Raw genomic sequence first — 20,324 nt, forward strand, 5'->3', positions numbered from 1 at the left:
GCCCACTTTAAAAACACCTCCTCCTCCTCCATGGCTTCAGTTATTGTGTTTCCTCCTTGGAGGAAGCATGTGCCTGAACCAGGGAGAGCTACACTCTCTGCAGGGGAGTAAGGCTTACCTTTTGTTGCAGGTTGTTTCTCTTTGACCCCCAGCAGCATCTCCACGGGGAGAGGACTCCTGGAGCTCCTGGTCCCGCCATCTCACGGGAGTAAGGACCCTCGGAGTGCCGGCGTCGGGTGCCCGGTGTCCGCTTGTTAGCACAGGGAGGGCTCTGTTGCTGGCGGAGGCCGCTGCAGGTCAGCGGCATGGCTCCGTTTTCGGCGCCGGGTCCCGGGCGGCGACGGCGTCGTTTACGGTGACGCGCGGGCGCTCTGAGGGGGCGTGGCGCCGTGGTTCAGCGCCTGGAACGCAGGGGTCATGGGGCGGGTCAGGTGACCGCGTGCTTCCGCTTCCGGCCGGCCTTGATGACGCGGCGGCCGGGAAAATTTAAAATGAGAGCTGTTTGTAAAATAGCTGCCTCACTCAAGCGATGGAAGAGTGCAAGCCAGCTATGGCGGAGACAGGCGCCCCCAGCACCGGTCCAGCCCAGGTACGTAAGGTGCACTGGCACCCTCTGCTTTACTGTGGGTTATGTCTTTGTTTTGTTCCCCCCTCTTGGGGGCCTGTCGCTGCAGGTCTGAGGTGGACTTCGCTCTGACCTTTTGCAGCCTAGTTCTGGGGTCTCACTAGTGGTCTGTTTGGTGGTGGGTCTCTGCACTGGCTTGGTGTTAAACAACTGGTTGTTGAGAGCTTTTAGTGAGTTAAACCTGTATGTCGTTTCAGGAAAAATCACTAGGAAAAGCTAGACCAGGTCAGAGAAAATGTCCTTCTTGCAAAACCCCCCTCAGAGATTCATGGCAGAAGGCAATGTGCAGAAATTGTATCAGAGAATTGATGGAAGAGGAAACATCTCAACAATATAAGGATTTGTTTTCTTCGGTTAAAGAGCTGACAAACTCCTTGAGTTCAGTCAGGTCCATCCTGGTACAAAACCCTCCCGCACAGACCGAGCCTCAGAACTTACCGCCCAGCCCCAGGGCGTCGTCATCCAGACAGGTGGAAACTGAAGAGTCTGGAGACGAAGGGGGTAGTACTCTCATCTCCTTCAGGGATTCTGAGGAGGAGGAAGAGGAAGAAGATAGCAGGGGCTCCAAATTCAAGCTATCACTAGAGGAAGTAGATGATATTTTAAAAGCAATCTACACTACTCTAAAAATTCAAGAAGAAAAAGTACAACTGTCAGTTCATGATAAAATGTACCAGGGGTTGGACGAAACAAAACGGCGAGTTTTTCCTGTCCACAGGGTCCTCTCAGATTCAGTGAGAAAAGAGTGGAAGGACCCAGAAAAAGCCCCTTTCTTCTCTAAAGCTCTCAAGAGAAGGTTTCCCTTCGAAGATAAGGACTCAGAGGTTTGGAACAAAAAACCCAGAGTCGATGCAGCTTTCTCACAGGTATCCAGACGAACGGATCTAGCCTTTGAGGATATGGGGATCCTTAAAGACCCAATGGACAAAAAAGCTGATTCCATCCTTAAAGCTTGGGATGCCGCGTCAGTCAGTCTAAAACCAGCAATGGCAGCTACGGTGGTGGCCAGGAATCTGGAATGTTGGGTAGAGAAGCTGAAGAGCCATATTGAGGCGGGGACACCCCGCAAGGATCTCTTAGAGTCCTTTCCACTGATCCTGAATGCAGTCAAATACATGGCGGATGCATCAGCAGAATCGGTTAAACTGGCCGCTAGGTCTTCGGCTCTTGTAAATTCAGCCAGGAGAGCAGTTTGGCTGAAAACATGGTCTGGGGACACTGCTTCTAAGGTCAAGCTGTGTGGTCTTCCCTTCTCGGGTGACTTGCTCTTTGGTCCCGATTTAGAGTCTGTGCTGGATAGAACAGCCGATAAAAAGAAGGCTTTTCCAGTTAAGAAAAAGCAGATTGCTAAAAAGAATTTTCGTGCTTTTCAGCAGTCCCATAAAAAAGACCAGGAGCACAAGAGCAGATGGGGTTCACAGAAGGGCAAAGGCAGGGGTGGAGTCCTCTTTAGATCTCCCCCAGAGCAGTCCCCTAAGAACAAGTGACAATATCTCCCCAGTGGGGGGGAGACTGTCAGCTTTTCGCGAACAATGGGACAGGCTGTCTCCAAATCTGTTCGTGAAGAGCGTTGTCGATCAGGGGTACAGGTTGGAGTTTTCAGAACTACCCCCAAGCAGGTTTTATGTGACAACATTGCCAAGGGATCAGGAGAAGGCCTCTGCAATGAAGCTGTTGTTACAGGAGCTGATACAGCAAGAGGTTCTGATTCAAGTCCCAGTAAACCAGCAGGGCGGGGGTTTTTATTCACATATTTTTCTGGTGAAAAAACCCTCAGGGAAGTACCGTCTAATCCTGAATCTGAAATTCCTGAACAGGTTCATTCGGTACAAACATTTCAGGATGGATACAATTTTCTCCATCACAAAGCTGTTGACCCCAGAATGCTTCATGGCATCCCTGGACCTAAGGGATGCCTACCTTTATATACCAATTCATCAGGCATCGCAGCAGTTCCTGCGCCTGGCATTGAAGGTGGGGAGTTCGGTATGGCACCTCCAATTCAGGGCTCTGCCGTTCGGACTCTCATCCTCTCCCAGGGTCTTTACGAAGATTATGGCAGAGGCCTTGGAACCCCTGAAATTGAAGGGGATTCCAGTCGTTCCTTATCTGGACGACCTTTTGTTTTTTGCAGACTCCAGGGAGCAGGTCCTAGTCAATCTCCAGAGGGCCCAGTCTCACCTCGAGGGCCTGGGATGGCTTCTAAACCTAGAGAAGTCAATCCTGACCCCCTCACAGGAAATGAAATTTCTGGGGTATACCTTAAATTCGATTCTCCAGAAAGTTTTCCTACCGTTGGAAAAACAGGAAAAGTTACAGCTAGCTGTACAGCGGATACAGAGCAACCAGACAGTCTCAGTCAGGATGGCTATGGCAGTTCTGGGCCTGCTTACGGCAGCAATCCCGGCTGTTCAGTGGGCCAGGTTCCATTCCAGACCCCTTCAGAGGGAGGTTTTGTCAAGCTGGTCCCATCAAGATCCTTTGGAAAAACAGCTAAAAATTTCGTCAAAGACGAAAAGGGCTCTTTGGTGGTGGAGAGACCAGGCAAACCTCTCAAGGGGCCTGGTGTGGACCTTTCCTGTGGACAAGCGCCTTACTACAGACGCAAGTGCCTGGGGCTGGGGAGCCCATCTGGATGGTCAGACATCTCAGGGGGTCTGGTCCAAACAGGAAGCTCAAAGATCATCCAACTGGAGGGAGTTGAAGGCGATCTTTCTGGGTTTAGTGGCATTTCAGCAGAGTTTGAAAGGCCACCATGTCCAGGTGTTGTCAGACAACACAACAGCGGTTACCTACATTATGAAGCAAGGGGGAACCAGAAGCAGGAGCTTGATGGAGCTGGCCAATCTGTTGTTAGCCTGGGCAGAACAGAACACAGCCTCACTATCGGCAGTGCATCTGAAGGGCTCTCAGAATTTGTTTGCGGACCTCCTAAGCAGGTGCAAATTACTAGAGGCAGAATGGAGTCTGAATCAGGAAGTGTTCCTGATGATCTCCGAGGCCTGGGGGGTTCCACAGGTAGACCTTTTTGCCAGCCAGCATAACTCAAAGGTGGACAGGTTCTTTTCTCTTCACCGAGGAGATGCAGCAATAGGGTTGGATGCATTCGCTCACCCCTGGCATTACCAGCTGTGCTATGCCTTTCCCCCCTTTCCTCTAATTCCACTAGTACTGAGGAAATTCAGGGAAGAAAGGACAGACTTAATACTAGTCACTCCTTTTTGGCCAAAAAGGCCCTGGTTCGCGGGTCTTCGAAACCTAGCCTCGAAGCCCCCATGGAGGTTACCACTCAGAAAAGATCTGTTATCCCAGGGGACAGTAAGTCATCCAGAGGTGGAACTCCTGCAGCTAACCGCCTGGTTTCTGAGGAGGACCTATTAAAAGCCAAAGGTCTCTCAGATAAAGTAGTAAAGACTCTGCTGTCCAGTAGGAAGGCAGTTACACAGGCAATTTACATGAAGGTCTGGAAAAAGTTCAACTCCTGGTGCAGTTCTAGAGAACTCAAGGTCAAGAGCACGGTGTCCGTCTTGGAGTTTCTCCATGAAGGAATGGAGAAGGGTCTCGCAGCCAGTACCCTGAAGACTCAGGTGGCTGCCTTATCAGTTTTCTTTGAAAAGACTTTATCTAAAGAAACTTTAATTTCTAGATTTTTTAGGGCTCTTGCTCGAAATAGACCAGTAGCCCTTAAAGACTTTCCCAGTTGGGATTTGTCTACAGTTTTACAGGGTCTCTCGGGAGCACCGTTTGAACCCTTACAGGAGGCTTCTTTACAGAAGGTGGTTTTAAAAACAATCTTTTTGGTGGCCATCACCTCGGCCAGGAGAGTCAGCGAGCTACAAGCTCTAGCTATTACAGAACCCTTCCTTAAAATTTATCAGGACAGGGTGGTACTGAGGACGGATCCAGCATTCCTACCGAAAGTATCTTCAACTTTCCATCGATCACAGGAAATAGTGTTACCTACATTCTCTGCAAGCCCAGCAAATGCAGGAGAGGAAGTTTTTCACACATTGGATGTGAGAAGATGTCTTTTACAGTTTCTGAAAGTTACTAAGGAATTTAGAAAATCAAACGCCCTCTTTGTGATATTTTCTGGATCACGCAAGGGGGAGAAAGCTTCTAAAAGTACGCTGGGTAGATGGCTTAAGTTGGCTATAACAGAAGCCTATAAAGCAAAAGGAGAAATACCTCCCTCAGGTATTGCTGCCCACTCTACTAGATCCACGGCAGTTTCCTGGGCTGAAAGGGCCGGTGCAACGCCTGAACAAATCTGCAAGGCTGCCACTTGGTCCAGTTATTTGACATTTCTCCGGCACTACCGGTTAGATCTACTGTCTGCAGCAGATCAGGCCTTCGGCAGGAAGGTACTGCAGGCAGTAGTCCCGCCCTAGGGTAAGTTTCTCGGTTATCCTCTCCGGGGTTGTCCTGAAAGGCGATTTGAGAAAGACTAAGTTAGACTTACCGGTGACGGTATTTCTAAGAGCCTTTCAGGACAACCGTTACTTCCCTCCCTAGGTTATGCTTAGTAAATGTATTAAGTTCTACCATGGTGTTGTGCTTTCTGTGCTTTGTTTTCCAGCGTCGGAAGGCCACAATAACTGAAGCCATGGAGGAGGAGGAGGTGTTTTTAAAGTGGGCATGTGTTTCCTGATTGCAAGGTGGAGCTACTCTCTCCGGGGTTGTCCTGAAAGGCTCTTAGAAATACCGTCACCGGTAAGTCTAACTTAGTCTTTCTTCTGGTTTCATTTCAAGGACTATAAAACGAAAGGACTTTTTATTTCATATGATTAGTTCTTCAATTTTGTATTTCACCATAGAGTGGGATTCACAACTTAGGTTATTTATATGTACACGCATTTTGTGGGATTGTTGCTTTGGTGTGTTTCTGAGTCATTTTTTATATATGACACAAGATTTTGGTATTCACTAGGAAATTTTATATATGGTGGTTTTTAATTATACATTTTGTTCCTATAATAAGGGACATTGCACTCTAAATCACTACCGGCTTCTTGTAGTCTCAGTCTCTCGGTTGAGGGACGCCACCCTATATTCATTTTAAGGGATTGCGCCGTTCTTTTTGTTTTTTTTTCTTTTTCACATGTATATATTTTGGTATATAACAGAACTGCAGCAGTATTGATTGTCACACGTTATTCTGTAGCGCAATTTTTCTTTTTTCTTTCTCTGGCGTATTTCAAATATCTGATGGTCCGGCGTAGATGCAAAGTAGTTACTTGTATAAGACGTTGGTCTCTAGGCTTATTATAACCTAGTTCTAGGAATGTGGGTAACACTATAGAGACCCAGGAAAGTCCCCTAGTTCAGGGTAAATGTGGGTGACAAGATCTCTGAGGGCACTGATGGTAAAGGGCTGCCGGCAGTGATATGTGAAGAGATGGGCACTGGGTGCCAAATGCAGCAAGACGAGATGTCTGTATGTTCTCAGTGGGAGAGATTGGATGTATTAAAGATTAGTAACCCTTTGATGCTTGCGTTGTCCTCGGATCTTCAGCGCTCTGCACTCTATGAATAGGCCTGTGTTGCAGGATTCTGCCATTCACAAGGCCTCCAGTGTTTGGGTCCTGCTGCCCCTCGCTGGGAGTGTTCCTGTACAGTGTACACCTTTGTATTCTGCACTCCACGGACTGTACATAGATATGTGAAGCCATTGTTAATCATTACAGGTTCCTATTCAGTGCAGGTATTTGGGTGTGTTCGGTCTGTGAGTGAAATAAGATTTATGCACGTCGCCCTTGTGTTCTCGTTTTGCAATGTACTTGTTTTATTCAGACATTGTTCACCAGCACAGCAGAATTCTTTTCTATAGTTAACACTGTCATTGCTGACAAGGAAACCTTCCTATATTCACTGTCTGCTCTTTTCTAGTCATCGTTTTATTATTCATTTTCTGCAAATAATTTCCATCCTCAAAGTTTTCTGGACCTGCATCGGTTCCGGTCTCAGGGAACATCTAGGCCAAGTCTGATGCTTGAATTGATGGTATATGAAATATAATATTTTAAAAATGTTGTGTTTTTTTTTTTTTTTTTAAATACTTTATTTCTCTGCAGGAATACATGACAAAGATCACAAAAAATAATTACATAGAAGAACTTATCAAATCAATTTACAAAACAGAAACTTATTAATTTAACCAATGATACACAGTGCGTTCCTGCCAAATTTTTTCTTTTTCCTTATAAGCAACTAACAATATTACAATAATGATTCCCCTCAACAACCCTCTGCTCCAAGGCCCTAGATCCCGTGAGGGACTTGTAGAACCGAGGAGAGAGAGAGAGAGAGAGAGGAAAAAAAATCAACACAAAAAAAAACCCCCCAGGGAATCCCAAATCAAACAAATAGATATAAATATGTGGCCCCTGCTGACAGAGGGACCTGTGCCACATCACTTACTAGCTATTCCTCTAGTTCCTCTCCAATTAACCCTTTCCCTTCCTCTGATTGTAAAAATGACTCCCATGGAGCCCAGACTTGCAGTAGACATTCCCTTTCCTCCAAAGACATAGGGATCAATTTTTCCATGATCCCAATTCTTCTTACTTTATTTAACCAATTAGAGATTCAAGGTGTCCCTGGTTCTTTCCAATGTATGGTGATGCAGCTTTTGGCTGCATTCACCAAATGGCATAGAATTGAGTTCTTGTATCTCTCTAAAGGAATTTGTGAGCATTGTAATAAGAAAAAAGCTGGGTCTTCCGGGATCTGGTAATCAGTAAATAATTGAGAGATTCTCTGAACTTCTTGCCAAAACTGTCTAATTACTGGACAAAACCAGAAAATATGGGCTATGGTGCCTCTCTCCTTACACCCCCTCCAACACCTATCTGACATTTCTGAAGAGAATTTATTCATTCGAGACGGGGTGTAATACCAACGCATTAGTACTTTGTAATTTAATTCCTGTATCTTAGTACATCTAGATGATTTAAAAGTTAAATGTATTATTTTCTGCCATTGGGATGGTGTAAAAGTTTGTTCAAGGTCCCTTTCCCACTTATCTAAACTCGCTATACCAAAATCCTCAGGAGGTGCTGGTAATAACGCATATATCTTAGAGATAATATGGGAGAGAGGTTCACTCTCCCCACAGTACTTCTCAAACTTAGTGAAAATGTTGTGTTTTTGAATATTTCTCTGCAATGTCTGGCCGTAGAGCTGTGCACTCGGCTGCCAGCTCTGTGCAGATTTTTGTATAGTGCAATAAATGCCCTTCGTTTTCTTTGGCTGTTTACTCAACTGAGACACCTTAAATGTATAATCCGCAGGAAGTAGACGAGGCATTTTGTACTAGTACAGACCTGATAGAAAGATAAAGGCATTTAAATATGGCGTTTTTATAATAACCGGGTCATGGAGCGCAATCAGTGGGAATGTACGCTCACCGGCCACTTTATTAGGTACGCCTTGCTAGTACCGTGTTGGATCCCTTTTGCCTTCAGAACTGCCTTAAAGGGGTTGTAAAGTTTTTGTTTGTTGTTTAAAAAAAAAAATGTCATACTTACCTCCTCCTTTGCAAGGGTTCTGCACAGAGCAGCCCTGATCCTCCTCTTCTGGTGTCCCTCAGCGGCGCTCCTGTCTCCTCCTCTTCTCGAGTGCCCCCCCATGGAGAGCTGTTTTCCATAGGGGGCACCCATTCCAGTGCGTTCCCGGGTCCTGCTGCTGTGTCCATTGACATAGACAGCAGGGCTTGGCCCTGACTCCCGTGTCACTGGATTTGATTGACAGCAGCGGGAGCCAATGGCTGCTGCTATCAATCTATCCAATGAGGACCCAAGACAGCAGCTGGAGCTGCTGTGGTTGTCCATGTCGCTGGATCGATTGGGTTCAGGTAAGTAAAAGAGGGGCTGCTGCACTGCAGAAGGTTTTTCACTTTAATGCATAGAATGTATTAAGGGGAAAAACCTTGAGGGTTTATAACTCTTTATTGTGCATGGCATAGATTCAACAAGGTGTTGGAAACATTCCTCAGAGATTTTGGTCCATATTGACATGATGGCATCACGCAGCTGCTGCAGATTTGTCGGCTGTACATCCATGATGCGAATCTCCCATTCCGCCACATCCCAAAGGTGCTCTATTGGATTGAGGTCTGGTGAGTGTGGAGGCCATCGGAGTGCAGCGACCTCATTGTCATGTTCAAGAAACCAGTAGTGAGATGATTGGAGCTTTGTGATATGGTGCATTATCCTGCTGGAAGGAGCCATCAGAAGATGCTTATACTGTAGTTATAAAGGGATGGACATTGTCAGCAACAATACTCGGGTAGGCCGTGGTGTTTAAATGATGCTCAGTTGGTACTAAGGGGCCAAAGTGTGCCAAGAATATATCTCCCACATCAATTACACCCCCATCAATAATGTGATATGCTGTAAATGGTGCTGCACTATTGAAAACTCAGTAATAAACTGTAAAATCTTAGTACATATGATCACCAGCTGGCAAACAAACTACTGCTATCAGCTAACACAACTTCTGAAATGCAACAGTGTATTACTCAAAATGAACACAAGATGGCAGTGAAGATCCAGAGGCCACTGTATAAAAGGTCCGCTGCAAATACACAAAGTATCAAGTGACTAAATCCACTCATCTGCACAGATATGTAAAGTCCAATAATGGCATTCTCTGGATTCAATAAAAAATAAAACGTGATTGTCCCAATCTATATCATGTGAATAAAACGGGTGTGGTGGGTTTCTCTTCTTCCATGTAGTGACACCTCTAACGGGGGTGGTCTCTTCCTTACAGCTGTAAGGTAAGGGCATGAAAATGTAGCAATGGTCTGATTTTCCTTTCATGGATTTCTGGGGGATCCTATCTCCCCGTATAAATCCAGCAAATGGTAGTGGCTGATATACTCCGCTTACATACACCCCGGACAAGGTAACAGAGATGGGGGAGGGGGGAGAGAAGAAAGCCCAAATAGTGCAGAATATCTTGTAAAAAGTTTTACTTCATAAAAACACAGTAACACATTTGTTTGTAGTAAAGCAAGTAAAAAGTCACGTGACCAGTTACTATACGCATCGGGATTGGCTGGCACGCGCAACCGGACGTGACGCTGGTGACGAGCTCTGCGCTTGTGGAGATTTTACTTGCTTTACTACAAACAAATGTGAGTGTTACCTTTTTTATTGGTGTTTGTTTTTTTTTTTTTTATGAAATACAACTTTTTACAAGACATACTATACTATTTGGGCTTTATTCCCCCCCCTGCATTTACCCCGTCCGGGGTGTATGTAAGCGGAGTATATAAGCCACTACCATTTGCTGGATTTATACAAGGAGGACCCATCCTCCCCCCCCCCCCCCGTAAGGTAAGAGGCCACGCCTGTTAGTTGTCACTGCATGGAAAGAAGAGATGTCCACCACACCTGCTTTATTCACATGATATAGATTGGGACAATCACGTTTTCTTTTTTATTGAATCCAGAGAACGCCATTTTTGCACTTTACATATCTGACAAGCACTTTGTGATTTCATAGACTGTGTGGAATTTCATACTTTGTGTATTTTGTACTGGACCTTTTATTTCACAATTGGACTTTAAAGAGGAAGTAAACTCTCCCACTCTGATGCTTCTCTTCATTTAGTCCATTATAATAAGTCATTATCAGAGTATAGCCACTGTAATCAGCCCAAATCACATATTACTTACTGTTTAAAAAAACTTTTTCCCAGGGGTTAGGCAGCACCATCTTAAGTATTGTTTTCTGAGTCCACAGTATAACGTATTTCCGCCCTTACATTGAGCACTTCCTGTACTGTTAACCAAGCCTCCTTCTCAATCCAACGTTTCTATGGCAACCCTGCTTCCCTGTTCATAGCTGACTTGTTTATTTCATAGTATTTACTTGTGCCGATTATCTAATGTTTGTGTATGTCAGTCTTATCAGCATGTTAGTAACCTATTATTGGCCTTTTTTTTGCAGGGGGGAATCGTCGCCTCAAGTACCTGAGCCTGGCTGTGTTGGTGGTGCAGAATGCTTCCCTCATCCTCAGCATCCGATATGCCCGCACCCTGCCTGGGGATCGCTTCTTCTCTACTACTGCAGTGGTCATGGCAGAAGTTCTGAAGGGCATCACTTGCCTAATCCTCATGTTGGCCCAGAAAAGAGGTACATTGTGTGATTGTTCTGGAAATCTTTGGAGGGATGTTATTGGTTAACATATGACCGGCTGTACCACAATCTATTTCTATCTACCTCAGATTTGGGGGGTGGTGGTATGCCCCGTATTGTGCAGACAGCTGGTTCCTAAATATTCACTGCGTGGATGCCGTGCCCTTTTCCAGTCTCTGAACTTCCAGCGCTGTAATGGTTAACAGATTTAGGTCTTTAGGCAGAACAGCAGTATAGATGCTGATGGGGACACATTCCCTCCTCCACTGAGAAAAGGTTCTTGTTTACACTACTTGTAACCTGATCTGTGAATGGGGTACGGTCTGAGCCGTCACAGAATTCTCTCCCCCATTCATAGAGCAGGTTACAAGCAGTGTAGTAAATGAAAGAACTTTTCTCAGTGGAGGGAGTGTGTCCCTGTTGGAACATCTGTACTGCTGTTCTACATGAAGACCCAAAGCTGTTAAAGAGGAAGTAAACCCTGATGGTTTTACTTCCTCTTTGATTCCCTGCAAAGCATAATGGACTATACTATTCATCGCATAGTAGTCCATTATGTGTCACTTACCTGACACAGGAGCCAGCGAAGTCACCGCTGTCCCCTGTAGTCTGGAGCATCCATCTTCTCAGTGGGTCTCGCTGCTCCGCCGCTGTCATTCGGCGAAGCCGCGATGACGTCACTCCCACGCATGCGCACGGGAGCCGCCACTCGTGGCATAGCGCCGTTGACAGCGCATGCGCCGCAGACAGCGGTGCCTGTCTTTCGGCAAATATCTCCTAAACTGTGTAGGTTTAGGAGATATTTCTTGGACCTACAGGTAAGCCTTAATCTAGGCTTACCTGTAGGTCAAAGTGTGTTGTAAGGGTTTACAGCCACTTTAACCACTGTAGTGCCAAAAGTGCAAAGACAGGAAGAGGACAGGCATCCCTGCAGTGAAGATTTCTCCAGCATCCAGCGGCCCGCACAATGTAGGATATCCTTCATTACAGGTAAGTGAGGTGTCTAATTTTCAGATCCACTTAGTGTTGCTATGCTTGTATACATTTTTTTGTTTTTCAGGTTGCCTAGAAGTCTTTTATTCTTCCTGATTTTATTATGCCACTTCTCAAAAATATTGCAGAGTCTTTTGAAATGACTTGCATGCTGTATGTGCAAAAAGTAATGATTGTAATGATACAAATAGCGACTGCTCTTTTTGTATATTTATTTTTTGCAGGCAATGTCAAGGAGCTGGTCGTGTATCTGTACGATGCCATCATTATTCAGTATATGGACACGCTGAAGCTGGCAGTGCCCTCACTTATATACACATTACAGAATAACCTTCAGTATGTGGCAATATCGAACCTTCCGGCAGCAACGTTTCAGGTGAGAATTGTCCCGAGTCTTTGGCACCACAGAGCACCAATCCCTTTCCTTGTTTCATATTTATAGAAATAGAAGAACTCGCACAGGACTGCGAGGAGTTTAGCAACCTAATGTTTCTACCAGTCACACGTTGGGCCTTTAAGGGCCGCCCTGTCTGAGACGACTCATAATCCGTTGGTGATTCTACAACTGTCATTTTGCAGCACTGGTCTGATCAGCTGTTTTTTAGGTTTGTTTTTCCTTCCAAAGAATTTTTATTCTGTACAACCAGTCTGTGCCAGGAACTGCTGATTCAGCCCTTCTTCCCGGTAATATTGGAAACCTGTCATGGACACTGACCGATTATCCGCCAAGCAGGCTGAAGGCGGCACACAAAACTTAATTTCTAAGCCTGGAAAGACGTGTGTTGCCTGCTTAGCTATACAGGGTGGCAAATAGATGTAGATTTTAAGACTGGCTGAGTTAAAAATCCTTTGTCAGATGAAGTGTTAGCTATATAGTATCTGAACTGTTCCTGGTAGGGTTGCACCAACACTTTTTTTTTTTTTTTACCGATGAGTACTTTTGGTCACATACTCGCCGATACCGCATACTGATACTTTACAATTTGAGTTACCGTATTTATCGGCGTATAACACGCACCCCAAGTTTAGGAGGGAAGTTTAAAGAAAAAAAAATTACATTTATGCCCATCAGTGCAGCCTTATCAGTGTCGTTTGCAGCCTTCTCAGTGTGTTTGCCGTTTAATCCGAGATACAGAGCGGATGTCCTGTGTATCTCGGCGGCGCTCGGTAGTTCTCGGCAGCTTCCGTGTATTTTCGGCCGAGTGTGGCTGAAAATAGCCGAGTGCGGCCAAAGATACCCGGAAGCCGCAGAGAATGGCAGAAACAGGTAGCAACAGCGGGGGATCGAAGTATAACACGCACCCCCGATTTCAGGGGCAAAAGTGCGTGTTATACTCCAATAAATACGGTAATACAAAATACATGGGTACAAATAATACTGCAAAGAATCAAATGCGATTTCACCCACCGTGTGTGTATATAGAGAAAGAAAAGGAAAGCACCATCTAGTGGGCATTTTATTATAAAAAAAAATTTTTTTTAAAACTCACATTAAAGCGGAGTTCCACCCAAAAGCTTATCTGATCCCCCCCCCCCGGTGCCACATTTGGCACAAAAACAGCAAATTCTCCTGCGCTCTGGTTTCTTGGTCTTTAAAATGTGATATATACAGTTTGGAATGGTGTAGTCACTAAGTCTTGCAGCCCTCCTTTAGAACATTGGGTGTTCAAATACTAAAAAGAGAAAATACAAAGAAGGGGAAGGCGCACTGACCTAGTGCATTACCATAAAACAGCTTTATTTAAAATTGAATCAAATAGCAAAATGGCTACTCACAAACGAGTATTGATCACAGGCAAAATCAATACAAATAAATCCATCGCACCAAACGTTTGGCGACTCCAGACCAGATGTCTGAGGAATTTGGTGAATACCTCTACGGAAATGGCCACATTTGGCACCTTTTGGGGGGGGATCTGGTACCTATGTGTTTGTTTTTTATTTTTTTTACCCTGTCCCCACTTCCGGGAGACCCGGGCTGTGGCCAAGTACGTCAGAAGAACGTTCCCCCTCCTCCCTCCTGCCAGGCCACCAAGGGGGCGCAGTAGGGACCCAGTTGTGAAGCTGAAAGGCTACACTGCCGGCTTCCCTTATCAGCAATGGCGGCAGCAGCACCCAACCAGCCTATGTAAACATCGGCTGCGGTGTGAACATTCCTGGACTCCAGGACAGGTAAGTGTCCTAATATAAAAAAAAGTCAGCAGTTACATTATGTGTAGTTGCTGACCTTTAATTTTTAAAGGGGTGGGTGGAGCGCCTCTTTAAGTACATATCTGGTCAAATGCAAAATCGGCATAGGTGTCTCAGTCCTGCCGATGATGGCAAATCACGGCCGCTGGAGCAGAAGTTTCGGGACCCCATTGGGTATAGGGCAGACCGCCTGTGAGCACTTCCGGTGGCTGTGATTTTCTATCATTGGCGGAACCAGGAGACCTGTGCAGATTTTGCATTTGAACTGTACTTAATGCGAGTTCCAATGTTTTTAATAAACTGCCCACTAAAATGGTGCTTTTCCCTTTCAACACACACGCACGCACGCACGCACACACACACACACACACGGAAATTGCATGCGCTTTGGACAGGAATCTCACTGCATTCCTGTTCAAATTGCATTTGATTCTTTGCATTTTGATTTGCGCTCATTCATTTTGTATTGACGCAAATCGCACCACGAAGTATTGGTTTCAGTAATGGGAGTATTTTGTGTGAGGACCAATACTCGCGCAAATGCTTGGTATCCGCATCAGTGCATCCCTAGTCCTGGATATCAGTTTATGTATCCTAACCCTATAATCCCAGTATACTAAGTTCTGTTACTACCCACTAGTGCTGTCTAAATGTGGCTTCTGAATTTTCTCTTTCCCCTCCTCACACATAACCATGTCTCTCTGTTCACAGGTTACTTATCAGCTGAAGATTTTGACCACAGCTCTGTTTTCTGTCCTCCTTCTGAGAAAAAGCTTGTCACGGCTCCAGTGGGGGTCCCTGGTTATCCTCTTTGCTGGGGTGGCCATCGTGCAGTCCGAGCAGTCTGGTGGAAAGGAGACCATATCGGTGACTGGACAGAACTACGTAGTAGGCCTGATCGCTGTAGCTGTGTCCTGCCTGTCCTCTGGCTTTGCAGGAGTTTACTTTGAACGCATCCTGAAAGGCAGCTCGGCTTCCGTATGGCTGCGTAACATCCAACTTGGCATCTTTGGCACAGCTCTGGGACTTTTGGCCATGTGGCAGCAGGATGGAGCTGCTGTAGCTGAACGTGGCTTCTTTTTTGGATACACACCACTCGTCTGGTGTGTCATTTTCAACCAGGCCTTTGGAGGTCTCCTAGTAGCTGTGGTGGTGAAATATGCTGACAACATCCTGAAAGGCTTCGCCACATCGCTGTCCATTGTGGTCTCCACGGCGGCCTCTGTCCACCTGTTTGGATTTAGTATAGACCTTCCTTTCGCAGTGGGAGCTGGCCTGGTCATAGGGGCAGTATATTTATACAGCCTACCAAGGACACCCGATCCTGCCACGTCTAGCGTCAATCAGACTTCCTCACATAAGGAGGCCTTTTTACCAAAGTCAGTGCTCACCAAATGAAGGAATTAATTGCCATATCTAATTGCCCTCCTGCAATCCTCCCATTCCCCGGTCCCCCTTTCTTTCTCTTTTTCTCTTTATAGTTGGGTGTACAGACGGTGGTGCTATACACCCAGATGGAGAGAGGCTTCTGGAATGGTGTTGACAGCAACACAACAAGGCCTCTCTGAGGGGAATTCACCATGGCTGTTGCTCTAATGCCCCTTTACTGGTATTATAATTATGCTGCTGGGATACTGACATCTGTATGTGGGCTTTCTTCTTTAGTTTCCCATTTGGTGTCAGTTCTTTCTATACCAAGATATAGACTATGAATCTGTGTATTATACATAGCAGTATGCACATGTATATATGCATTTGGGTACTTTCAATATCTCTGTATTTGTACATAGATTGTTGGTGTTGAAATGATTTGTATAGGTGTGTGTGAGTGAGACTCGAGCTATGACGTCATGAGTGTGCGATTGAGACTCGAGCTATGATGTCATGAGTGTGCGCCTGTCTGTGTGAACTTCTTATTCCTGTAAAGAGGCCCTGAACTTTTAAGCTAAAGTATCCATCATCTTTGATGCAAGTTATGAAATGTTCTTAATACTTTGCCTGTCACTGCATTTTAGGACATCTTTCCTATTTGACTGTTTTCTCTCAGGAGTCAAAAGACCTGACCCTTTTGTAAAGGGAACCGCTAGGGGTGGCTGATGTTTGGTCTGTCAGGGACCACACTACAAAGCACCGTTGTTTTCTCCTGGTCAGTTGATAGGCGAAGGGGGTGAACCAGCTTACAAAGCAGCTACCCCCACTATGACTAGACCACCTGAAATCCTTTTTACAAATTGTGTGTACTTAAATTGATATATTCCTGTATATTAACAGAGCGTTCCCAATCGGGGACCTTCCTACTAGTAGTGCCTAAATAATTCTTGGGGTACACATCTTTTATTGATCACACCCCCCACCAACAATGTATTATAACAACTGATGCAGCATATCTGCTGAATGTGTTACATTTAGAAACCTTTTGTTACATTGTTTGTCAAATAACCTTCCCCCGAGAGTCAGGCTGCTGAATCTATGAGATCTCCTGACTCTACCCTCACCAGGAAACCGCCACCGGTGAGGGTGAGACCACAGATGGCGGATAGAGATGGGAGGGCCAAAGAATACCTTTCATATCTATGCGACTTCAAAGTAGTCCCTGCACTACTCTGGTCCCACTTGCACAGGCATTTATTTTTGTTGCAGGAGCCTGTAAAGCATCGCATCAGAGATTAGCAGATCACTGGTACCATGCAGATGTGTCGGTGTATCGGCTTCCTCGTGCTTCGTAATTAGAAAGCGGATACATTCTGACAGGGAGACTCCATGAACCACCACAGTGCCGGGGGTGGTGCATTCATAACATGTTACATCCAGATTCAGGATGTTATGAAAGGTGAACTTATCCTTTAGGTTGGTTGGGGGGGGGGGCTGGGTAACCAAACTTGGCCTTCCACCTGTTAAAACTACAAGTCCTATCATACCTCTGCGAGTCATGCCTGTGATTGTCGGGATCTTGCAATGTCTCATGGGACTTGTAGTTTCAAAACAGATGGAGGGCCGAGGTTGCCTACCACTGCTTTAGGGCTGGTTTACACCAGACGTGGAAGGGGGGGGGGGGGGGGAAATAATCTGTGGTGTGAACAGGGCACCTAGAGAACCGTTGTTGTGGTGTGTGTGTGTGTGTGTGTGTGTGTGTGTGGTGTTTTTTTTTTTCTTCCCTTCCCTCTGCACCATGGTGTGAACTAGGGATAAAAGAAGCCGGTGAGTGATTATAATGCTGCAGCATCCACCCAGAACTGAAATTTTAGTTTTGGTTTGATTATGCCCATTGATATGATTGTATGACAGTATACACAACTTGACTTTTTTTTTTTTTTTAAAGGTGTGTATATAAACCTGATTGGTGGTTGAGGACTGTAAGGAGTGTTGTGATTTCTTGCTAGTACTTTGAAGGGAAAAATAACACATGATTGGACAGTGAAGCGTCTACTAGCGTGTGGTAGCTCGCTGTCTGGTAAGGGTGGGCAGATCATTTGATTATTTTACACATTTAAAATTGGCAAGACTTTGATTGTTGGGTAAGAATGTACATGGCCATTGATCGGCTGGTGAGAATTTCTTGTGGAGTTTCTATTAATTTCGGCTGCTTGTTTATTAATCCAGGAGAGGCCAATGGTGTGTGTTGGTAACTCAGCCTATGCATGCGTTTGGTTGTCCAGTCTACATCTGTGCTTAACCACTACAAGCTTGTTATGTCAACTTGAGATTTATTTTTCGGCCCATAGAAAAAGGAGCATCTTCTGCAGTATACATGCTTTGTACCCGTCACTTGCGTGATCTCACCAAGGCGGGTACCCTTCTCTGCCGTGATCACCACTGGTTAGCTCATGGGAGTGTACCTACTGTCATTGGTCAGTATCAAGCGTCTTTTTCTTTTTGCATGGCTTGTATGTTTACATGTAAAGGGAAGGCAGCCACTGCTGATATTCTCATCCTTGCTTAACTACATAATGAGTCGCAGTCCTAGAAGCTGTAGGTGTATAATAGATACCCCCGGCCCTTACATCACTGGCCGCATGCTGGTCCTGGTTTAGTGACTTGCTAGCAGGAATGATGGCAACTGCAGAGTCCACACAAAAATAAAAAACAGTGGCAGCACCCCATGGGGTTTTGTTAGTAAGTTTCTTTGAGTTGCATATTGTATTGCAGCTAGGAAAAGATTGGGAAACCACTGGGAAAAGTTGGTTGCTATGGTGGGGGGGCTCTGAATGATGTTGTGTTTTGGGTACAGGGAAGCCTTTTTTAATTGTTTTCTTTGCACAAATGCCTCTTTCTGCCTGATATCCACTAATATCCCCATCATGTGACAAGCTCCCCCCCAAGTGACGCTCCCCTCCCCCCTGTTCTGCATGTCCTCTTTTTATGTTTGTTTTTATTCTTGTACTAAACATTTAACTGTTCAAATGTAAAATAAAACGATTTGTATTTATTACCAGTTTTTCCTTTTCTATATAGTCTGAGTTTTTTTTTATTACTGACACAGTGCTGACTAACCTCACCTATCTTCTGTCACATGTGGGAAGGACTAAAGTGCATGTCGGGAACACACGTGTGTGTGTGTGTGTATATGGTCTGACCGAAAACTAGGCGAAATACAGCATCCGCTGTGCCATAAGACCCGTAGAAGAGATTTAACAGCATTAAGTCTTTTATATTTGTACTTTGCTTTGTCACTTTCCTCTGTAAGGCTGAACTCACAACATGAATTTAAAGGATAACTCCACTTAATGTTATTAAAAATGCCTTTCCTTTTCACACTGCAGCCTCTAAAACTCTGTACAATTCAATGTAATGCGGCAACCTGAAAGCATTCTGTGACACTTGGTGACATTTGTTAGGCACGCGGTTAACCCTTTCCAGCCAGTATCATTAGTACAGTGATAATGTATAGTGTCTGACAAGTAAAAAGGCGCAATGCTCAGATACCTCAAAATGACAATATGTAGTCTGACGGCGAATGTGGGGGAGAAAGTAGGTGAGTCTAGCAGGGTTCCTACTACAGCGACCAGAAGCAAATTCCAGTAAAACTAGGAGAGAGTCACCTCTGAGTATATATCAGTCATGATTTATTATAAAAACAATATCCACTCACATGGAAGAAAGGGAAGTTTAGTTCAAACACATCTCTGGGCTGACGAGCTGGGACTACAGGGTGCATCCTCCATGCAGCACATCAAACATCAGTTTGGATGGTGTAGAACTGCAGGTCACAGCAAGTCCTCTAGGTACTGGTCAGGTGCAGCACTTAAAACGCGCGAACCCTGCTAGACTCACCTACTTTCTCCCCCACATTCACCGTCAGACTACATATTGTCATTTTGAGGTATCTGAGCATTGCGCCTTTTTACTTGTCAGACACTATACATTATCACTGTACTAATGATACTGGCTGGAAAGGGTTAACCGCGTGCCTAACAAATGTCACCAAGTGTCACATAATGCTTTCAGGTTGCCGTGTGTGTGTGTGTGTGTGTGTGTGTGTGTGTGTGTGTTGGCTTGGACCCCGCATCAGATCAGCTTGACCAACACCTGTGCACAGTGCCTGATCCAGACCTCATAGGATCTTGAGCCCGTCTGACCCACTGTCCTACATGTGTCCATCCCGGCTGGTAAGAGTATTTATTTACTTACCTTTGAAGTGTGGCTGAGAATGACTACAGACAATCTGTTTCATGTCCCCATTGGTTCCGTGTCACCTCAACAGGAAGAGCCTTTTCCCTTCACAACTTTGGACTGTTGCTCCGCGTTTGATATGTGCACCAATTGTGCACATTTATCATTTTTCACACACAATCTGTTTCCCTTATATACATACTGCATGTAAACATATGCATTATTGCACTACACTGTTGTTCCACTATTCACGTCTTTGAGTGTTAGCATCTCTTTTTACTTTTGATTCATTTGTTTTCCCCGCATCCTAAAATAAGATTAAAGTAGAGCTAAAACAGAACTAAGGCAAGCCATTGATGGGATAAATTTCTTTCTTGTGCGTTGCAGGAAAAAAAAATTGCACAATGCCCCCATCAACACAGGGAGATACCTTCTGCCAAGTAATTGTCTTCTCCTGGCGGGAGACCCCATCCCTGCCGCTAGAAGACAGTGATTATTGCTACTGAATAATCTCAAGTTAACCCTTTCATGACTAAGCCTATTTTTGCCATTTGGTGTTTACAAGTTAAAATCCCATATTTTTTGCTAGAAAATTACTTGGAACCCCCAAACATTATATATTGTTTTAGCAGAGACTCTAGAGAATAAAATGGTGATTGTTGCAATATTTTGTCACACGGTATTTGCGCAGCGGTGTTTTAAACGCAACTTTTTGGGAAAAGGCACATTTTCATGAATTAAAAAAAAATGAAACCGT

General features: G+C 45.0%; 2 protein-coding genes across 4 annotated transcripts in view; both read left to right on the plus strand.

Annotated features, from left to right (window-relative positions):
* The window catches only part of SLC35A2 (solute carrier family 35 member A2), a 40,643-nt gene that overhangs the window by 10,091 nt on the left and 10,228 nt on the right, over positions 1 to 20,324 (plus strand). For both annotated transcript variants that reach the window (XM_077463265.1, XM_077463266.1), the window contains exons 2-4: positions 10,586 to 10,771; positions 11,992 to 12,143; positions 14,669 to 15,336. In XM_077463265.1, coding sequence (XP_077319391.1) covers positions 10,586 to 10,771; positions 11,992 to 12,143; positions 14,669 to 15,336 — 1,006 coding nt within the window. The remainder of the gene's footprint in view (positions 1 to 10,585; positions 10,772 to 11,991; positions 12,144 to 14,668; positions 15,337 to 20,324) is intronic.
* The window catches only part of LOC143941218 (uncharacterized), a 354,111-nt gene continuing 333,788 nt past the window's right edge, over positions 2 to 20,324 (plus strand). For both annotated transcript variants that reach the window (XM_077463263.1, XM_077463264.1), the window contains exon 1: positions 2 to 5,364. In XM_077463263.1, coding sequence (XP_077319389.1) covers positions 2,158 to 3,669 — 1,512 coding nt within the window. In that variant the 5' untranslated portion in view covers positions 2 to 2,157 and the 3' untranslated portion in view covers positions 3,670 to 5,364. The remainder of the gene's footprint in view (positions 5,365 to 20,324) is intronic.

This window comes from Lithobates pipiens, unplaced genomic scaffold (assembly GCF_037356315.1).
Source record: "Lithobates pipiens isolate NorthernLeopardFrog02 unplaced genomic scaffold, aLitPip1_a1.2 Scaffold_3, whole genome shotgun sequence".
Lineage (NCBI taxonomy): Eukaryota > Metazoa > Chordata > Amphibia > Anura > Ranidae > Lithobates > Lithobates pipiens.